This window comes from Hemicordylus capensis, chromosome 5 (assembly GCF_027244095.1).
Source record: "Hemicordylus capensis ecotype Gifberg chromosome 5, rHemCap1.1.pri, whole genome shotgun sequence".
NCBI classification, from domain to species: Eukaryota; Metazoa; Chordata; class Lepidosauria; order Squamata; family Cordylidae; genus Hemicordylus; species Hemicordylus capensis.
The window spans coordinates 213,052,637-213,073,235 of NC_069661.1; the positions used below are offsets into that span (position 1 = coordinate 213,052,637).

Here is a 20,599-nt window from a genome sequence, read left to right on the forward strand (position 1 = left end):
AAAACCTGCACAAAAACCCTAAAACCTACATTTCACACGCTCACCTGCTTCAAGGATGTCACATATTCAAAAGCTGTGTGGCTTGGATGCGTGAAGTCCACAAAACAGCCCTGACCCTTTGGTTGGCCACGAGGGACAGATATCAGCATTGAACTGATGACAGGTTCTGAGCCAGAGTGTGTCGCCCATCAGGCTGGGGAAGGGCTATGTTGTCCAACCATGGCATAGGTTAGTCCTGCACAGCCTGGGTGTAGGTTTTCCGGCAGCAAAATCCAATTTGAATTTATTGATAAAATTGTGGCTTTCCCCCCCAAGTCTTGCTTCCAGTGTATTCTGGTGGGGCTCCATGCTGAAGGTGTGGGACAACTTCACATGTATGGGGGCACAGGCAGTGCTTCCTGACTGTATGTCCACTGCTGTGGACTCACTTTAATTGGCATGCCATGCCATGCCATGCCATGCCATGCCTACTGTATTCTTCCAGCATGGCGTGTAGCTCCAAGCACTTTTTCACATGTGTGGCAGGGTGATACTTCCTGGCTGCAAGGAAGCCTGGGAGGGAGTGTGAGGAATTGTTAGGGGCCATGCGCCAAGCTGGAGGAAGAACAGAGCCAGTATCAGACAGCGCATCAGTATTGAAAGGAGCACCTGGTAGCAGGGGTGCAAGAACTGCTGAAATGGGCAGTGGGGTGGGGGCTTGCTGGCGGTGCTTGAGCACCGGCAGCTACAGGACATTTGTTCCCCCGACTCCATGCTCAATTGTGGCTAGACCTGTGGGGAGAGTCCTAGTGACCCACTTCCATAGGGTCACTCTTCCACTCTTAAGAAACAGAAACATATATTTTACTATAATAATAAGTCCAAACTCAATGGCGGGAACACCATACAAGCCATAAACACCTGGGCTATACCTGTTATCAGATACACTGCAGGAATAATAGACTGGACCCTGGCAGAGCTAGAGACGCTAGATTATAAGACCAGGAAAATCATGACCATCAATCATGCTCTGCACCCCCGCAGTGATGTCGATAGGCTATACCTCCCTCGCAGCTCAGGTGGAAGAGGAATGCTGCAAGTCCAACAAACAGTAGAGGAGGAGAAAAGAGGCCTTGAAGAATATATCAAGGACAGTGAAGAAGATGCACTTCAAATGGTCAATAACGCAAAACTATTCAACACCAATGAAAGAAAGCAGGCCTACAAGAAAGAACAAGTCAAGAACCGAGCAGAAAAATGGAAAAATAAGCCCCTGCATGGTCAATATTTGCACAATATAAGTGGAAAATCAGACATCACCAAGACCTGGCAATGGCTTAAGAATGGCAACTTGAAGAAAGAAACAGAGGGTTTAATACTGGCTGCACAAGAACAGGCACTAAGAACAAATGCAAAAGAGCAAAAGTCGAAAAATCCACAACAAACAGCAAGTGCCGCCTTTGTAAAGAAGCAGATGAAACAGTGGACCACCTCATCAGCTGTTGTAAAAAGATCGCACAGACTGACTACAAACAAAGGCATGACAAGGTAGCAGGGATGATACACTGGAACATCTGCAAAAAATACAAGTTACCTGTAGCCAAGAATTGGTGGGACCATAAAATTGAAAAAGTTGAAGAAAATGAAGATGTAAAAATATTATGGGACTTCCGACTACAAACAGACAAACATCTGCCACACAATACACCAGATATCACTGTAGTCGAGAAGAAAGAAAAACAAGTCAAAATAATCAACATAGCAATACCAGGGGATAGCAGAATAGAAGAAAAAGAAATAGAAAAAATCACCAAATACAAAGATCTGCAAATTGAAATTGAAAGGCTGTGGCAGAAGAAGACCCAAATAATCCCAGTGGTCATTGGCGCCCTGGGTGCAGTTCCAAAAGACCTTGAAGAGCACCTCAACACCATAGAGGCCACAGAAATCACCATCAGCCAATTACAAAATGCAGCTTTACTGGGAACAGCCTATATTCTGCGACGATATCTATAACCATTGACAATAAAATTCTGGCATCCCAGGTCCTTGGGAAGGACTCGATGCCTGGATAAAACAAACCAGTCAATAACACTTGTCTGACTGTGTAAACAACAACAACAACAACAACATCAACAACAACAATAATAATAATTCAATTTTGATAATTAATTTGATTCTATAATTAATAATTTTAATTATTATTAATTCAATTATTAATTCAGTTTTACTAAAATATAACCAAGTGTCTGAAACATAGGTGGGAGAAGAGAAGCCTTTCTATAAACGGTACTCCTAATGCATCTTATTTATTGAACACAAGAGCATTTTGAGTGAGATAGAAATATATTTATTTATCACATTTCTGGAGTTTGTTCCCATCCCACATTGAAAAACATATTCTTGTCCTGAGCAGCCACTGGTATTTAAGAGTTAAATGGCGTTCACAACAGGGCAATGCAATGATTAATCTACACCTACCATTTCTCCAAATTTCCCTTTGCTGTCAACTCTCAGGCCAGCACAGACTGGGCAAGAGATATCATGGAAATATTATCTAGGAATGGCACAAATCTCGAAGGGAGAAGGAAAAACTGTTAGGGCAAACACCCTATCTCCCTTGGGCCTGGGAGAGTTCTCAGGAATATGAAAAGTAAAATGCTGCAGGAGGGTAGTGAAGAAGATGAAGAGTTCCATTTTAACCAACTGTTCTCCAGGACAGGCATGGCGACCTGCAAGTAAGGGAAGCAAAATATTTTGTTTTGGGGAATTGCCACCTGTACTCTAAATAATTAGATACATGCTTTAATCACCTGATACAACAAAGAGCCCTTGAGTATACAGAGCAGTGACATGATCACGAACATTACTTTGGACACCCACCCCATTTTGAAAAGAGCAAGAAAAACTATGCTATCTTTTCCTCTATATTCCAATTACCCTTCCCTTGGATTTACCTGCACCAAAGGGCAGGAAGGCCTCTCGCTTCACAAACTGTCCATTTGCATCCAGGAAATGCTCTGGATAAAATTGGTGTGGCTTCTCCCACATGGATTCATCCCTCAGCACAGAAGACAGATGACTGAAGACTATGGTTTCCTATGATGGCATAAAAAGAAGAAGTAAGACGCCTCTTCTTATTATATCTGAAACTTTTATGACTATGCAGTATAAACAAAATAAAGCAAATGATATGCTGCTTTTACAGAAAGATTGATACATCTCCAAAGACCATTTCCTTTACAGTTACAGTTATTTACACAAGTGGGTATAGAGAGGACATATTCCTCATCATTCCAGACACCAGTGAAGAGAATGGAGAAACATCCTCTTCATGACAAATCTCCCAAACAGCTGCAAAGAGAGTGGGTATTTGCTTTAAGTTTTTGGGATCACCTCCTGGCAGAATTCAGAGCCAGAAAATTAACTGAGCCCAAAAGAGATGTGCTGTGGGAAAAGGCAGAATAGGTCAGATCAACAATGGCCTGGGAAGAAGACTGCAGATCCCACTCAAATTTGCCAGTTACAGTACAGTGTATTTTTAAAAAATTATTATATTTTTTCTGTATATATTACAACAACTTTTATAAAACTTGTAAATAAAATCAATAGGTAAAAAACCTGAACCAACCTACCAGAATCTGGACTTAAATGATTTAGCAACTGTGAATGGTTTCCTAAAAATACCTTTTCCAGGGATGACAAATACCTTAGGGATGACAAACTTGCCAACTTCAATATCTTGGTGTGTTATATAAGGAAATGTAATAGGTAAAATATCAGCAAAACGTTGAATTTCATGTATCACAGCAGTAGTATAAGGCAGCTTCTGCTGGTCGTCCATCATGGGTGGTTTGGCCCTTCCAATCACTTTATCAATTTCTTCCTGAACTCTTTCTGGAAATGTTAATTAATTCAGTATTATTCATTTATTAGATATCAACCACAGCCTTCCTCCAAGTAGCTCAGTGTGGTATTCTTAAGTTTCTCAGCAACATTGGCCAGTGGTCACTCAGGGAGTGTTATGGCTGAGCATGGTTTTGAAATATTCAAGTACAACAACCTAGCCAGTGGCATAACAATCTCTGAAGGAGTCTTTGTGCAAGAATTGAACATGGACCATTGGATGATTTCCCCATAGGGATCAGTGGGAAACTCAAATACCTTAATAACTCCCGTAAAGATTAATAACTGGGCATAAAGCTCTGAAATTTGACATGGTATTAAGTTAAATTAAACATCCAATGCTATCATATGATGAAAGTGTAGATTTCAAGGATATTGGTTCACTCATTGATTTTTATGATTTTTTTTAAAGTTTCTAAAATTGTTTACAAGTGTCGTAACTGCTTTGTTTCATGGCAGAAAGTTACAAAAGGTTCTGAAATTGAATCCTCTACTCTGTCCACCATTCAAGCATCATTTGCAGGAAATTGCTTCTTACCATAATATAAAAAGAGTAGCAGCCACCTTTTCTTTTCTTTTTTCAACCCCATGTTATCATTCCAGACTGGCTGGAAGTTCTCAAAATTCATATGAGGGTATAACATGATGGTAGCATTAAATACATGGAAGTTCAAGATCAGTCCACCTGTGTACTTTTAATACATTTTTTAAAGTGTTTAAAAACATTTTTTTAAAAAATCTTTTAAAATCAATCATTTAATGATATAACCATGTAGGAACCATGTGAAATTTCAGATATTTCTGTCCAGGCATTCACAATCTGTTAATATTTTTGAGTTTCCCACTTTCAATGTAGGAAATTTGGGCACAGCGCTCCCTAGTGGAGGGCCGTGTTCATTGGACACTCTTGCTCAGTTGTAGCTCCACCCCTGAACCTAAACCCTCCACCTCACTTGCTCCTAGGAAGGAGATATATATAAACAGATCAGGAGGATAGAAGAGGCCCTTTGAAGACAACACTTTGACCATCACATTGGTTCAGGTGTAGTACTCACAAAACCCCCCAACAAATTCAAAACTTATAATTCACCTCCCAGTCTGGTGAATTGCCTGCCCTCTTCCTGTACATATTTGTCGCACCCCACAATGTTTTGTCTAGTAGGAAGTTTTGATTGCTTTCTATCCTCTACCTTCTCTAGCTCTCCACACACTAATTAGATCCCAGTCATGATCACTGAAGCTCCAGAACGCCTTTCCTTTCAATCCCTCCCATATTATCACTAGAGAAGTGGAAGGTTGGAGGGTGGCGGGGGGCGGGAGCATTGTAACAAAAAGCATATTTTTTAATGTTCTAAGGCAGTTTTTGGATTTTTCTGATGGAAAAATGGGAAATTGTAGGACATTTAAAAAATCTTATAATTTTTTTCTTTTATAATGAAGAGTGAGGGCAAAGTTATAAAATATGATTTAAACTACCTATTACTCTCTCAAAATGCTTTTTAAAAAATGCATATGATAACCTATAACACTAGCTAATTACAATTCCTGAAACCTGTATACATGTAACTTTCTCAAACCCTTTCACCTGCATCAGTTTCCTTTAGTTTTTTGAGCATGTAAACAAAACTCGATGCTGGTTTGGAAATATACAACAAACCAAGAAACAAGCAAACATATTACGCCATCCAACATTTCACAGGGGGCGGGGGGACAGGAACAGACTTGGAAATCCCCTATTTTCATCTCAAGGACCATGCCAATTTATTGTGGCAGGGGATGATGGGAGCTGTAGTTCAGCAACATCTGGAGGCCCCAGGTTGAGAACCACTGCATTAGAGACATGTTTGCCCCCTGCTTAGAGGCATAATTTCTCAAGATCCAAGAATTAAAGATGAAAAATGACCACTCTAGCAACTCACACAACAAATTTTTAAAGATTTGTTTTCTTCCTACAGGCAAAAAGAGGGTCAAAACAAGAATAATTGTTTATCAGAAAAGGGAACAGAAAAAAGGGACTCTACCAAATCAATAAGGAAAGCTGCATGATACCGTAAAGAGTAGAGACCCTTGTTTCAATTCATGCCAACCTTCAGTTTTCTGATGTACACAAAAGGCCAAAATCAGAAGCTACCAATGTTTCAGAAATTGACTCTGATTAGAAACTTTAGATGGGAGCAGAACCTACGATAGTGCCATGCAAGAAGAAGAGCTTCTGGTTCTTGACCAAAGCCACCTCTTAATAGGCATAGCAGCCAAAGGGAGATAAGAGGCAAGTGAGACCAAGGCTTTGTTAGTCGTTGAGGCGCTTCACACAACTGGTTCCGTCATGGAGCTGGCAGGGTGGGATTTTGGGGCCAGCCAGCCCCAGGAAGTTTCATGATGCCCCTCTCTTGGGGAGAGTCCCCACTGAGGCCAGGAGGCTTGTTTCAGCCTCCTGGCGGGGGTCTCCTTGTGTGTTGCCATGGTGTCGAGCCACGCTGCGGCAGCACATGATCAACAAAATGGGGTTAGCGGAGCGCTTGCTCCGCTAACTTTGTTTAAGGGGAGGTGTCGTTTTTGAGGTTTGCTGGCGGGAGCCACATGGCTCCCGTGGCAGCAGACGACCAAGGGAAATCGGGCTAGGTTCCTTTAGCCCGGTATCCCCTGGTCATGAGAAGAGCTTCATTGCTTCCCTTATTTCTCAGCTACAAACTCAGGCGCAGTCCCTGTTTGGGAGTAGGGGAAACAGGGCTGAAGTTTGTGTGCAAGGGAAAAGCTTTCCGGTCCTGTCCAACCCCAAGCCTTAAGAACAGGCATCAATTCCCTGCTACACCACCAAGTGCATGCATATGGGGCAGCACTGGGGCATTTTACTAGCATTACTATTGCTGTTTATAATGGTGGATGAAACATTTTTCCACTTTCTTTGACTCCCCCGCCCCCATTTGCAGAAGCTGTTGGAGTTTACAAAATAATATTCGATGAAGCTAAATGGTTTATTCAGAATATGTCTTGATCAGTGTAATTTACTCTCTAGCTTCATTTTACTCCAGGAGAGAGAGAGAGAGAGAGAGAGAGAGAGAGAGAGAGAGAGAGAGAGAGAGAGAGAGAGAGAGAGATTTGTAAACCACTCAAACTTCCATCTCAGGGCGGTTTACAGCAACATAAAACAAATTAAAAAACAAATTAAAACCATAAGTCTAGCTAAAAATCTTGGGTGAATAAGTGTGTCTTTAAAGACTTTTAAAAAGCTGTCAGAGATGGGGAGGATCTTATTTCAGCAGGGAGTGCATTCCAGAATCTTGGGGCTCCAACACAGAAGGCCCATCCCTGTGTAGCCACCAGATGAAGTGGTGGCAACAACAGACAAACCTCTCCAGATGATCTCAATAGGCAATATAACCAGCACCTTGTATTTTGCCCGGAAACCTATTGGTAGCCATTGTAGTTCTTTTAATTTAGGAGCAATATGGTCTCTTTGCGATGACCAATCTGGCTGCCACATTCTGTACCAACTGCAATTTCAGGACGAAGTGCAAAGGCAGCCCCACATAGAGTGCATTGCTGCAGTCAAGTCTAGAGGTTACCAGCATATGTACTACTGTTCTGAGGCTGTTTATCTCAAGAAACAGATGCAGCTGAAGTATCAATCAAAGCTGATAGAAAGCACCCCTGGCCACTGGTTCATTGTGTAAAAGTGTCTGATATACAGCCTAGTGAAAAGGCTGGGGGAAGGGGAACAAATTATTGTCCTGTATAATATGTGTTTAAAGGAGAACTGCAAAGAGAAAGAGTTTAGAAAGCAAGATTCTTATATAAGTTGTATATGCCTGAAGGGTACGAAAATATTCTGTAACAGTCAAAACAGAAGTCCTGTAACTAAGCAAGTAAACTATCCTACTTTCTAAGTAGAGACCTATGCTAACAACAGAAGTTTTAATTAATAAACTTCTATTGTATTCGTCTTGAAAAAAATCTGCGAGTTTGTACCTCCATGCGTACGACACCACATTACCTCTGCAGGAAACCTTTACATACATAGATCCAGAGATCTTGTATATTCATACGGAAACTTTAAATGGTGTCAGCGAAATAAAATAACGCTGAGAGAAATAAAAATTCTAAATCAATTCAGCATACTAGAACCAACTAGGGTTGCGCAAAAAGTTTCGGGCACAGATCGATCTGTGCCAGAAAAGAGCAATTTCGGGTGATTCGGGGCCGAACCGAATCACCCCCGATGTCCCCCGATATTTTTCGGGGTCGAGCCGAATCACCTGAATTTCGGGGCTGAAAAATTCGGGTGATTCGGCTCATGGCCGATTTTGGGGGATTTTTTGAAGTTTTAGTGACTTTGGGGCAGTTTGGGGGCATAGCATGGGATCTGGGCAAAAAGAGCGGGGTGGGGTGGTAGTGCCTAATGGGTGCAGGCTACCACCCCAATTTCAGGGGGATTGGACAAAGGGGTGATTTTTGGGGAATTTCTGAAGTTTTTGTGTCTTTGGGGCAGATTGGGGCAGATTGGGGCAGAAAGTGGGGCCTGGGGCAGAAGAGTGGGGTGGGGTGGTAGTGCCTAATGGGTGGAGGCTACCACCTCAATTTAAGGGGGATTGGACAAAGGGGTGATTTTTTGGGGATTTTTGAAGTTTTTGTGTCTTTGGGGCAGTTTGGGGACAGAAAGTGTATCTGCCCCAAAAGGGTGAGGTGGAGTGGTAGTGCCTAATGGGTGGCAGCTAACACCCCAATTTCAGGGGGATTGGGCAGAGGGCTGATTTTTTGGGAATTTTTGAAGTTTTGGTGTCTTTGGGGCAGATTGGGGGCAGAAAGTGGATATGCCCAAAAGAGTGGGGTGGGCTGGTAGATAGTGCCTAATGGGTGGAGGCTACCACCCGTCCCCAATTTCAGAGTGATTGGCCAGAGGGCTGGATTTTGTTGATTTTCTGAGGTTTTTCTTCGTAAAGTGCTTTGTGGTAGATTGATTCATTTACCATATTCATAGTAAATGCGAGTGTGAAAAAGTGAAAGTGGGGTCGTGAGAGTTCTTTAATTGAAAAAAATCTCGTTTGCTATCATTGAATGAGAATTCACACCTCAGAAAATAAGGGAATAACATCCCTTCAGAAAAACTTCTGAGGTGTGAATTCTCATTCAATGATAGCAAATGAGATTTTTTTCAAGTAAAGAACTCTCATGACCCCACTTTCACTTTTTTCACACTCTCACTTACTATGAATATTGAATGAATCAATCTACCACACTGCACTTTATGAAGAAAAACCTCAGAAAATCAACAAAATCCAGCCCTCTGGCCAATCACTCTGAAATTGGGGATGGGTGGTAGCTTCCACCCATTAGGCACTATCTACCAGCCCACCCCACTCTTTTGGGGCAGATCCACTTTCGGCCCCCAATCTGCCCCAAAGAAACCAAAACTTCAAAAATTCCCAAAATATCAGCCCTCTGCCCAATCCCCCTGAAATTGGGGTGCTAGCCTCCACCCATTAGGCACTACCACTCCACCCCACCCTTTTGGGGCAGATACACTTTCTGTCCCCAAACTGCCCCAAAGACACAAAAACTTCAAAAATTCCCCAAAAATCACCCCTTTGTCCAATCCCCCTTAAATTGGGGTGGTAGCCTCCACCCATTAGGCACTACCACCCCACCCCACTCTTCTGCCCCAGGCCCCACTTTCTGCCCCAAACTGCCCCAAAGACACAAAAACTTCAGAAATTCCCCAAAAATCACCCCTTTGCCCAATACCCCTGAAATTGGGGTGGTCGTCTGCACCCATTAGGCACTACCACCCCACCCCACTCTTTTTGCCCAGATCCCATGCTATGCCCCCGAATTGCCCCAAAGTAACTAAAACTTCAAATATTCCACAAAAATCAGCCCTTTGCCCAATCCCCCTGAAATTGGGGTGGTAGCTTCCACCCATTGGGCACTACCACCCCAACCAAAAATTTTGCCCCTGGGCCCTTTCCCCCCCGAATCGATTCAGATTCGGATTTGGGTTAAATCCGAATCCGAACCGAATCGAGGGTGATTTGGGTGGCCCATATTCGGGCACAAAACAAAACAGGGGTGATTCGGTTCGGGTCCTGAACCGAATCACCGAAAATCCGAATTGCACACCCCTAGAACCAACTCCTCATGACAAGGTCTTTTATGTCTTGGGGTAAAAATCCCTAGGAGAAAAGCTCCCATTGGTACCAATGCGGATTTTTCTCCTGGGGCTAATAGCATCTTTTGGAGGCATGTTCCACTAGGGGAAGTACCTTGGGGAGGCACTCCACTGTGGTGGCGGCAAAGGGTTAAAGCCTTCCTCCCTGTGCAGAGATCCTGATCTAGAGCACACCTGCATGCAATCTGCATTAGAGAAATCATACATAAAGGCCACAATCACACAAGAGGCGTATCATCCAGTCTGACCCCCAACATTACAGGGATGAAGCTGTTTCCTCTAGGTTATCCCCAACTATGATCCAGTTTTACTGTAGCAAAGAACTGAATTTTTGAAATCATTTTTGTTTGGCCCACATAGCAGTTAACCCTGCATTCTGAACTTCTAACTTTAGCACGTGATCACTTTTACCCTATCCTTGGGTGATACCTCATGACTCCACTGCTTAGGTGACATAATCTTTTGAGTTACCTCATGGAAAATCCTCACACTGAAACCTTTCTCACAGACTACCAACTTTTACTCCTTACTCTGTAAAGGGAGAGGGAAAGATAAGTCTTTCTTGAAGGACTATCACTGTGTGGAAATGTTGCTCTAATATGTCCAGCCAGTAGGTGGCGCAAGCATTTGCTATTGGTTTCCCCACTGGAGGCAGAGCCCTTCCCTTCTTCCTGCCGGTACTTCTTGTTGAACTTGTCTCTTCCTGTTACACAATAAACTAGTCTTAGCCTATAATAGCTGCCTCCCTCTGAGCTCTCATTACAGTCACAGCTTGGTTCCATCCAGGAGTGTGAATGGTCAGTGAGAGAAAATCTGTCTGTTATATCGTGTTGCACCTCTGGTGTCTGCATGAGCCTGGATAAGTAATGTAACAGGCAGAGGGTGTGCCATATACTTTCAAAACAAAAGGGAAGACTTTCCATTGATAATCCTTTAAGACATCCCTCCACCCCCTCCCAATGTTAATTACTTACTCTGAACCTCAGGATGACAGACAAGGTTCAACAGTCCCCAGAGTACAGTCGAAGCAGTGGTTTCAGTGCCAGCCGCAAACAGATCAAAGATCACATTAATAAGGTTTTGCTCATTAAAGCTGCTCTCTGGATTCCCTTTGGCCTGAAGAAAACGAAGCAAGCTGGTCATTCATGTGGAAATACCACAATATTGCATCATGCTGGTAAGATAATACTGTGTATTAGCAAAGATTGTTCTAATTCTCAGTAGCCTGCAAGATATATATCAGAGAGGAAAGAAAAGCGAAGGACTGAAGAATTTGTTGCTTACTGTCCCCATATTACCGTAAGTACTTCATGGGAGCCCCTGGTGGCGCAGTGGTAAAACTGCTGCCCTGTAACCAGAAGGTTACAAGTTCGATCCTGACCAGGGGCTCAAGGTTGACTCAGCCTTCCATCCTTCCGAGGTCGGTAAAATGAGTACCCAGAATGTTGGGGGGCAATATGCTAAATCATTGTAAACTGCTTAGAGAGCTCCGGCTATAGAGCGGTATATAAATGTAAGTGCTATTGCTATTGCTATAGTTTCCTTCTATAACAACTAATACAACTTACCTGATTTCTTGAATCACTACACTCAACATTTCCCTAGCTCTGCTGCACAACATTGACTCTCACTGGTTAGGGTTGGGAAGCAGATTCAGGCTAGACATTAGAAGGAATGCCCTGTTAGAGATGCTTGAACATGAAAAAATCTGCCTTGCACAATGGTATAGCCCTCCTTCACTAGAGGTTTGCAAACACAGGCTGGGGGGCCATCTGTTAGGAGTGTTGTACCAGATCCCTGCACTGAGCAGGGGTTGGACTAGAGAACCTCCAAGTTCCCTTCAGTTCTAATATTCTGTGATTCTATAAAATGTATCCAGTGGGGTATATTGTGTCCTTGGCTCGGTGTAGGTGGCAAAGGTTCCTCCATCACTAACCAGTTAAGATTGTAATACTGTATAAAGTTCATAGGGCCTGTATCCATAAAATTACCCCCTACCTTTTCTATCTCCTCCAGAAATGCATCAATCACATTTCTTGAAAAAGTGGGATCCCTGGTTTTCTTATGTTCACTCACAATCTCTCTTAGCATGACGCTAAGCTCTTTGTAGAGTTTCCTAGCTTTAAGGTGAGGTCCAGGAATATAGGACAACCAGGATCCTGCAGCCAAAATCTGGTATAGTTGTAATAAGAGAAAAATGTTATATGTTAAGGGTAACATTTAGCCAACATTTGACTGAAAGTGAAATTACAGAACATTCCCATCTATCTATCTTTTCACACTGAAGAGAAGAACCCCCCCACCCCCATTTCAGCCCCTCTTCTCTTGTGGTAGTTTGAAGATTTAAATTGGTAGTTATGCATTAGAATTCTGTACTTTCTCAATTTAGAAGTTCATTAAAAAGCTCCCCCCCCCGAGAGCTTTAATGGTCCAATACACAATGAGGCTATTCACACGATGGGGTGAAATCAGGCTAGCGAAGGCTAGCCTGACTTCGCCCCATCGTGTGAACCACCGAGCTTGGCTGTGAGCCTGGTGGTTCCTAGGCGGGTAACCCGCCTAATTACCCCTCCCCTAAAACCAGGTTTGCAGAGCGAGCGCTCTGCAAACCTGGTTTTAAAGATCGCGAGTAGCCGCTGTGCGGCTCCGCGCCGTGGTTACTCACGAGTAGACCCCCGGAGAGGAGGCGAAAAGCTCGCGCAGGGCAAACTGGAGCTTCTGGGGGCCACGCAGCCCCTGAGCTCCCCAGCCCCCGCCGGCTCCATCACGGAGCTGGCAATCGTGTGGGCGGCCAATTCGGCTGCCCAGGCTCCTGCTCTGATCGCTCACTCTTACGAACCGGGTCTCACTAAGTTCATATCACTCAAACAAATGTCCAAATAATTTGAATCTAACAGTCTTTATGCAATGGAAGGCTAAATTTTAAAGAACAAGGAACATCTCTTCTACTGAAAGTGAGTCAGACCCAGGGACAGCCCAAGATATGGCCATGCATGAATGAGGTGGGGAAGCAAATGCTGTTTGACTCCCGGCAGCCTACAACTCCTTTCCATACCCGTGTGTGTGCCTGTCCCCCTTACCCAGCAGTGCACCAAGGTGCACACAGTTGCTGCCACTTTTCTTCTAATGTTCCCTGGATTTAAAAAGGAAGAGAATGAGAGACAATAAATTGTGTTTATCACAGGCTCCACCCCTCTGCAAGATTTTTCTGATAACATCTTTTACTAAAGAAGCCTGTTTGTTTCATGAGACTCTAGGCCTTGTGAAAGAGATTTCAATCCTATTTCAACAAAGTATAGTATTTTTGCCTGGGGCAGGGACTGTTCCTTTTTACATAGGTTTTTATGTGGATACTGTTGCCCTACCAAGCTTGCTAGTGATGAGACTGAAGACGGAGAGCTGGAACACTATCTACACGTGGCTGAGATGGGGACGGTGAAGATCCCAAAGGCCAGATGTCACTGACGAATCACCCTTTTATGGAGAATGAAGTCAGGTACACTGGACGGAGATTGATTGCCCTGACAGAAATCTATAAGTTGTTGGCAGCCAGCGTGGTGGTTAGAGTGCTGGACTAGGACCGGGGAAACCCGAGTCCAGATCCTCATTCGACCATGACACTTGCTGGGTGACACTGGGCCAGCTAATGGCCTGACCTGCCTTTAAGGGTTGTTGTGAGAAGAAACTTAAGTATGTAGTACACCGCTTTGGACTTCTTGGAAGAACAGCTGGATATAGAAGAGACTGTATGAGGCTACAGGGGAACAGGACTTTATCAGCAGTTTCACCCAAAAGGCTTTTGTGAAATTCAAGTGCTGGAGTTTATGTTGTGGCCTCTCGAGTGATAAGACTATGTTCGACCTGCCAGGTTTTTAATGTCTCTTCAAAGTCACAAACCCACAAGGTGGGGTGAACATGAACACCAACATCATTATCATCATCATCATCATCATCATCATCATTATTTTCCTTTTGACTTTTATTGCTTTTGCCTCCTGCCCAAGATTGCTCATCGGGTGAAGCCTTTCCTTCCTATAACACCACCACAGCAGCTGTCACAAGCCCCAAATGAGGATATTACCCCTGTTTTGGACTTTGGGGGAGGAAAGAGGGCAAGCAGGAAAACAAAAACATGAATTGGAAAGAAAATGCCAAAAGATCACGTTGAGAATAGCCACAGGTTTTATCCATTGTATTGGGCTACCCAGGGACTCAGTCTCAGTACGCTGACCCTACCCAGGGGAGGGAAATTGGTAATTCACGCAGAGGCGTATCTAGGGAAAATAGTGCTTAGGGCAAACACTGAAATTGCGCCCCCTGTCAAAACATCTGACACCCATCTTCCAGATAACTTTACTATAATATCAGCTGGAAAATATAAGTCAAGCTCGTTAATCTTTTAATATTTCAAAAACTATTTAGCAGTGGACGTAGCCAGACCAAAAAATGCTGGACAACTACAAATTGCAGTATGCTGGGGCTCATGAAATACCCAAATACTATGTGGAGGTGTACTTGGAAAACTAAACAGAAGTGCCTGTCTAATTCTTGACTATGCATTGTAGCATCACTATTACATGAGTTTTAAAAATAAATGGAGAATTTGGCTTTTCCCACATACTCTGAAAATAATTAAAGGATATGCAGAGTAAACTGTGTCACTGCTTGGAATATATTCTAGTATTTCAGAAAGATAGTTAAAATGAGAGAAAGAAAGCAAGAAACTCCTAGTGGGCCTTAATACTAAGGATTTCACACTGATTCAAAGACAAACTCACCATTAATAGCCATATTATTAAGACATCACATATAACTCACTTATCACAAGAAGCAAAGTAAGAACAAATGAATACAATCTTAGCTCATAAGCTTCAGCTCAGTAGTCACAAGCTCTGATTCTCTGTACATAGTGCTAAACTGAATATGTGTACAGTGACTTATATTATATTAAATTAATTTTTTTAAAACCGGAACCCCTTCGGGGCACTTCCTATATGCCGTGAGAGGGGGGCGTCTGCAAAGGTTCCCCTTCCCCCTGCTGGTCTCTAGGGCCTCACAGAGACCATTTGAGCATGTGCAGTGGCCATTTTTAAAAATATTTTTTTAATGGCCGCTGAAAACAAAATGGCCACTGTGCATGCTCAAATGGCTTCTGTGAGGCCTGGCATGGCCTAGGGCCTCACAGAGGCCATTTGAGCATGCACGGTGGCCATTTTGTTTTTGGTGGCCTTTTTTTTTTTTTTTTTAAATTAATTTTTAGGAATTTGCACCCCCCTTCAAGTGGCGCCCAGGGCATGTGCCCTGCCTGCCCTACCCTAGATACGGCCCTGAATTCACGTGTCTATCTTTTTTTTCTAAAATGAGCAGGATTGCCTTGAACTGCCTTTCCCATTAAGGCAAGTGAAGGAAGGGGCACCTAGCTCCATGCGTTCCTTTGCCGGGAGGTGATCTCAAGAGAGCCTTCAGAGGACAGTGGTCCTGCCCCAGAAGGACCGGCAGTGTGACAGGCTGTGCTAACCACCATCAGCGACAGCTGCTGACTAAGGGGGGTCCCCATCTGCATTTCCAGTCCAGGCCAATGGTGACGGAATGTCCATCAGCTGCCCTGTCTTGTGTTCGAGGAAAATGCCATGATGCAGGTTTCTTGTTCCTGATCCTCCTGTGTCCCAGAGTGCTGTGGGTAAAGATTTGATGCCAAATACCTGAGGAATGCCTGAAGGCTAACAGGCCAGCCAGATATCCAACTGCTGAAGTATTCTGTTCTGTTGTTTATTTTTCTCTAGAATTGTAAGACATTATTTTAAATTGCCCATGAGGGGGAAGCCAAGGCCAAGGCTCCCAAACACATGGACATCCGAGCTTGTCTATGAACACTAGCCAAACTAGCCAAAGCAACACAAGTGGATTAAAGGACATTTAGGATAGCTAAAATCCTGCAACGTTGGACAAGACCAAGGACTCTTGGTTTTTAAATTCTAGGGCTCTCCATGGTTTCCTTTGGCCATGACAGACTCAAGAGGACACTAAAGGGGTGGGTGGGTGATTTGATCCATTTTTTTATAGCCACTATGTACTATTTAGTCCTTAGATCCTGACTGGTATAGTAGTCAGAATCAGTCTCAGCATGTGTTAAAGACTGTGGCTGGTGTGTTCAAGCTTAGTGAACTCCATCATTCAGGATGCTTTTTGGGTAAGAAACATTGGAGTTTGGGCAGCTACAGATGCTGCTCTGCATTGCACAAACACAGACCTCATATGTTTGGTCCCTAATCATTTTATTCCAGGAATTAGAATGTAAAATCTAAGGAAGCCGGTGGCCAATGCGACTGCACATGCTATTCATGTTTTAGGATGACTGGATGTTATATTATTGTTATTATTGTTGTTGTTGTCATTGTTGTCATTGTTGGTTCGATTTCTGTGCCACCTTTCCGGGGATGGCTCGGGGCGATTGCACAGGGAGGTGATACATGGATGAGATGGATCCCTGTCCTCGGGGGGCTCACAGTCTGGGGAGGGGCATGGGATGGACACCGGCGGTGGTCACTGGTGGTGCTGTGCTGGGGGTGGATGGGGCCATTTGCTCTCCCCCTGCTAAATAGAGAGAATCACCACATTAGGGGGTGACTCTTTGCCAAGTTAGCAGGGGTTAACTTGGGGGTAACTTATACCTTTCTGACAATCTTGGGACTGATTTTGATTAAGAAAATGTGTAATGGTTTTTGTATTTATTATAGTTTTGGTACTTGCCTTATGCGGTGTATTGGGAAATGTTATTGTAACCCCTTATTTGATACTGTACCAGACAATGCTAGTCAGCATGTTTCTTTTAATTGGCTGCTCTTGTGGCTGCTAAATGTGGGCCTGGTTAACCTCTTGGCTACTTGATTGGAGTTTGTGGGGTTCAAAGAATTTTTATCATGATTGTTTCAATTATATGTATTCTAGTTATAGTCTGCTGTATCCAATGCAAAACTGCTTTATTTACAATTTTTAGACACTGTTTGCCCCGACCTAGCTCTGAGCGTGATGCAACTGTTCTATAATCTTTGTTAACCCAAATGTACAGTGAACAAGTCAAGGTTCGGGGCATGAATGCTAACCTAAAGATTTAGGTTGGTTCAAACAAGAGGAGAGATTGATGTATAAACTGAACCACAGTAACGCCATTTGCTTTTAGGATCATGCATGTAGCACACAAAGAGCGGGGCGGGGCTATGGAGTATTATTTTATTAGGGGCTGTTATCTTTCTTTGCTGTAACGGCCATGCAAGCAGGAAAGCTTGGGCATGCGCTTAGATGGTTAGTGGAAGAGTACTGACTGTGAAGATGATTGGCGGGAGGGGCTGTTGGGGGAAAAGTGAAACCTATTTCTTCTGTCTTATCTACACTGTTGGGAAACTGAGCTCATCTTTTCTTGAGAAACAAAACTTATTTCTTATCTTCCCTGTATAAATACACTGCCGCGTCACAGAGCAGGCGTTCTAGAGTTGAGCACTAGCCGACCAGAACCTTTGCTTACTATAGAGCAAATAAATAAAGCCTTTGAATCCTTTCTTGTCTGGTGAAGTCTTTGGCTCGCTGACCCAGAAAAGAACCACATTTCGGGTGGTACATCAAGAGGAAGAGGAAATGTGGAAAATGGAGAAGTGGGAGCAAGGGCATCTCCTGGAGGAAATGTTCTAGCCCACCACTCACCTTTCCTCCACACTTAATCTTCTACTCCATTATCCTCTTCCTCCATAAATTCAGAGAGTGGAAGAGGAGAAGCAGCAGCAGATGGTAGAGGTGGACAAAGGCAGGTGGATGGCAGTGTCAGACTTTGTGGTCCCCACTTCCACAATTCCTCTGCCTGAGGCAACCATTTCAGTCCACCTCATGGATAGACCCACCTTGGCTAAAGAGGACTCCTTCTGGACAGTACTCTAGTCAGGTGTGGTGTGTGGGGTGGGGGCAAGGTCCTGTTTTGTGCACTTACCTGTCAAACCCAGGGTTGACTCCAGGTTTCAGGGCATCCTAAGCAAACCGCCCTCTGTGCACTTTTTTTACCTTGATAGGCCTGAGAGAATCCTGAAGGACTCCGATTTATTTTCTTGTTTAGTCCGACTCATGAATTTACCTGGGGCAGGATTCTGGAGAGTGTCTTAATGAGCTCCTCAGTCAAATGCATGAGCTTCAGGAATACTGCATCATTGTATTCAAAGCGGTTACCAAATGTTATGATGCAGATGATATTACTGACTGCATTGATCAGGATGTACTGGGGGTTAAAGGGAGAGCCTGTATGAGATGCAAGAACAACAAAGAAATTAGAGGTGTGTCATCATATATGTCATCTTCTCCCTAAGCAAGGGTTATACTAGCACAGAGGCACAAGAAAATGTAGGTTAAGGAAGTACTTGACTGCTGTGTCCTTTAGATACAGTTTCATGCATCTAGAAACTACCCTTATTCATTGCATTTATATTCCATCCTTCCTTCAGGGAAGCACACTTGGTTCTTTGCTCCTTTTATCCTCACAGCATTCCTATAAGGAAGGTTAGGTTGAGAAACAGTGATTAGCTCAAAGACATCCAAATTAATGGCTGAATTTGGAATTATTTTATTTAATTGAACCCGAGTCGCCCATTCCTAGTCTGACAACTCTAACCACTGTGTAACACAGAACCTTCGCTTTATTTTTATTATTTTTTATTTTTAAAACATTTTTATACGGCCCAAAACCTATGTCTCTGGGTGGTTTACAACAGAAAACATCTGCTTAATGTGATGTCAGTGGATGGAGTGGAAGGGTTGCATTTAAATGCCTGGATCTTTCTCTGGAACTGGCATTCTCTGTTTAGTTTTGTCATTCATATATTGTCTCCTGCTGCATGACATTGCATTACAGAAAATTTGCATGTGGTTGCATCTGCATCTGAAGGAACCTATGACAGTGGGCATTTATCCATAGGAACATAGGAAGCTGCCTTCTACTGAGTCAAACCATTGGTCCATCTAGCTCAGTATTGTCTATACAGATTGGCAGTGGCTTCTCCAATGTAGTAGGCAGGAGTCTCTCTCAGCCCTATCTTAGAGATGCCAGGGAGGGAACTTGGAACCTTCTGCATGAAAGCAGACAGATGCTCTTCCCAGAGTCCCATCTCCTGAGGGGAATATCTTACAGTGTTCACACATGAAGAGGTCATTCACACAATAAAAAAATGTGCTTTACCTCGGTTTGGAAGCCGTGTATTCACAATTTTCGGTTGTGTGGAAGCAAGGTAAGAAAAAAACCTAGGTAGAAGTGACTGTGTGGAAGCAAGGTAGGGGGAATACTTGAGTAGCTTTTCCTCCTAATTTGCATCCAAACAATCGCTTCTACCCAGGTTTTTCTCTCGTCTTGTATCCACACAACTGAAAATTGTGAGCACGCACAGCTCTAGGAGGAAAAGCTACTCAAGTATTCCTCCTACCTTGCTTCCACACAATCACTTCTACCCAGGTTTTTTTTCTCGTCTTGTATCCACACAACTGAAAATTGTGAGCACACACAGCTCTCAGATCCGGGTAGAACACAGTTTTTGATTGTGTGAATGACGTCATAGTCTCCCATTCAAATGCAACCAGGGTGGACTCTGCTTAGCTAATGGGACAAACATGCTTGCTACCACAAGACCACACTGCTTGAGAACATTTATTATTAATTTAATTTAATTAACATATTTGTATACCACACAAAATGCAAGTCTCTTGCATTTACAACAAAACAATACAACAAATAAAAAGGTTAGAACATTACAATAATTTAAGATTTAAAACAATGTTAAAACTATTAAAAACCAAACTATTAAAACAGTATCTAATTAAAAGCCTGGGTGAACAAATGTGTCTTGACTGCCTTTTAAAAAGTTGTAAGAGATGGAGAGGCTCCTATTTCAGCAGTGAGCACATCCCAAAGCCTTGGGACAGCAACGGAGAAGACCTATCCCCGAGTAGCCACCGGACGAGCCAGTGGCAACTGCAATTGAACCTTTCCTGATTATCTCAATGGGCAGTGGGGCTCATAGAGAAGAAGATGTCCTCTTAAATACCCAGGGCCTAAGCTGTATAGGACTTTATAACCAAGACCTTCTCTTTTGCCCGGAACCTTATCAGCAGCCAGTGTAGATCTTTTAAGATAGGAGTGATATGGTATCTCCAAGATTACACAGGAACCAACCTGGCTGCTGCATTCTGGAGCAACTGCAGTTTCCAGACTACACACAAAGGCAAATAACTACTGTTCTGAGGTTGTTTATTTCAAGAAATGGATGCAGCTGGCATATCAACCGAAGCTGACAGAAGGCACTTCTGGTCACTGCCTCAACCTGGAATACCAGGGAGAGGTTTGTGTCCAGAAACACCCCCAGACTGTGTACCTGTTCCTTCTGGGGAAGTGTGACACCCATCTAGAACAGGCAGATCCAGATCGAAATAATCTCTCGAGTTCCGACCCTGCACAACAACATCTTATCTGGATTCAGTCTCCGTTTGTTATCTCTCATCCAGCCCATCACACCCTCCAGG

General features: G+C 43.4%; 1 protein-coding gene across 6 annotated transcripts in view; it reads right to left on the reverse strand.

Annotated features, from left to right (window-relative positions):
- Positions 1-2,306: 2,306 nt before the first annotated feature.
- The window catches only part of LOC128326384 (cytochrome P450 2D17-like), a 41,875-nt gene continuing 23,582 nt past the window's right edge, over positions 2,307-20,599 (reverse strand). For all 6 annotated transcript variants that reach the window (XM_053253109.1, XM_053253106.1, XM_053253105.1 and 3 more), the window contains 6 exons: positions 18,171-18,331; positions 12,050-12,223; positions 11,026-11,167; positions 3,689-3,876; positions 2,937-3,078; positions 2,307-2,711 (listed from right to left, as the gene is read on the reverse strand). In XM_053253109.1, the coding sequence (XP_053109084.1) occupies positions 2,533-2,711; positions 2,937-3,078; positions 3,689-3,876; positions 11,026-11,167; positions 12,050-12,223; positions 18,171-18,331 (986 nt within the window). In that variant the 3' untranslated portion in view covers positions 2,307-2,532. The remainder of the gene's footprint in view (positions 2,712-2,936; positions 3,079-3,688; positions 3,877-11,025; positions 11,168-12,049; positions 12,224-18,170; positions 18,332-20,599) is intronic.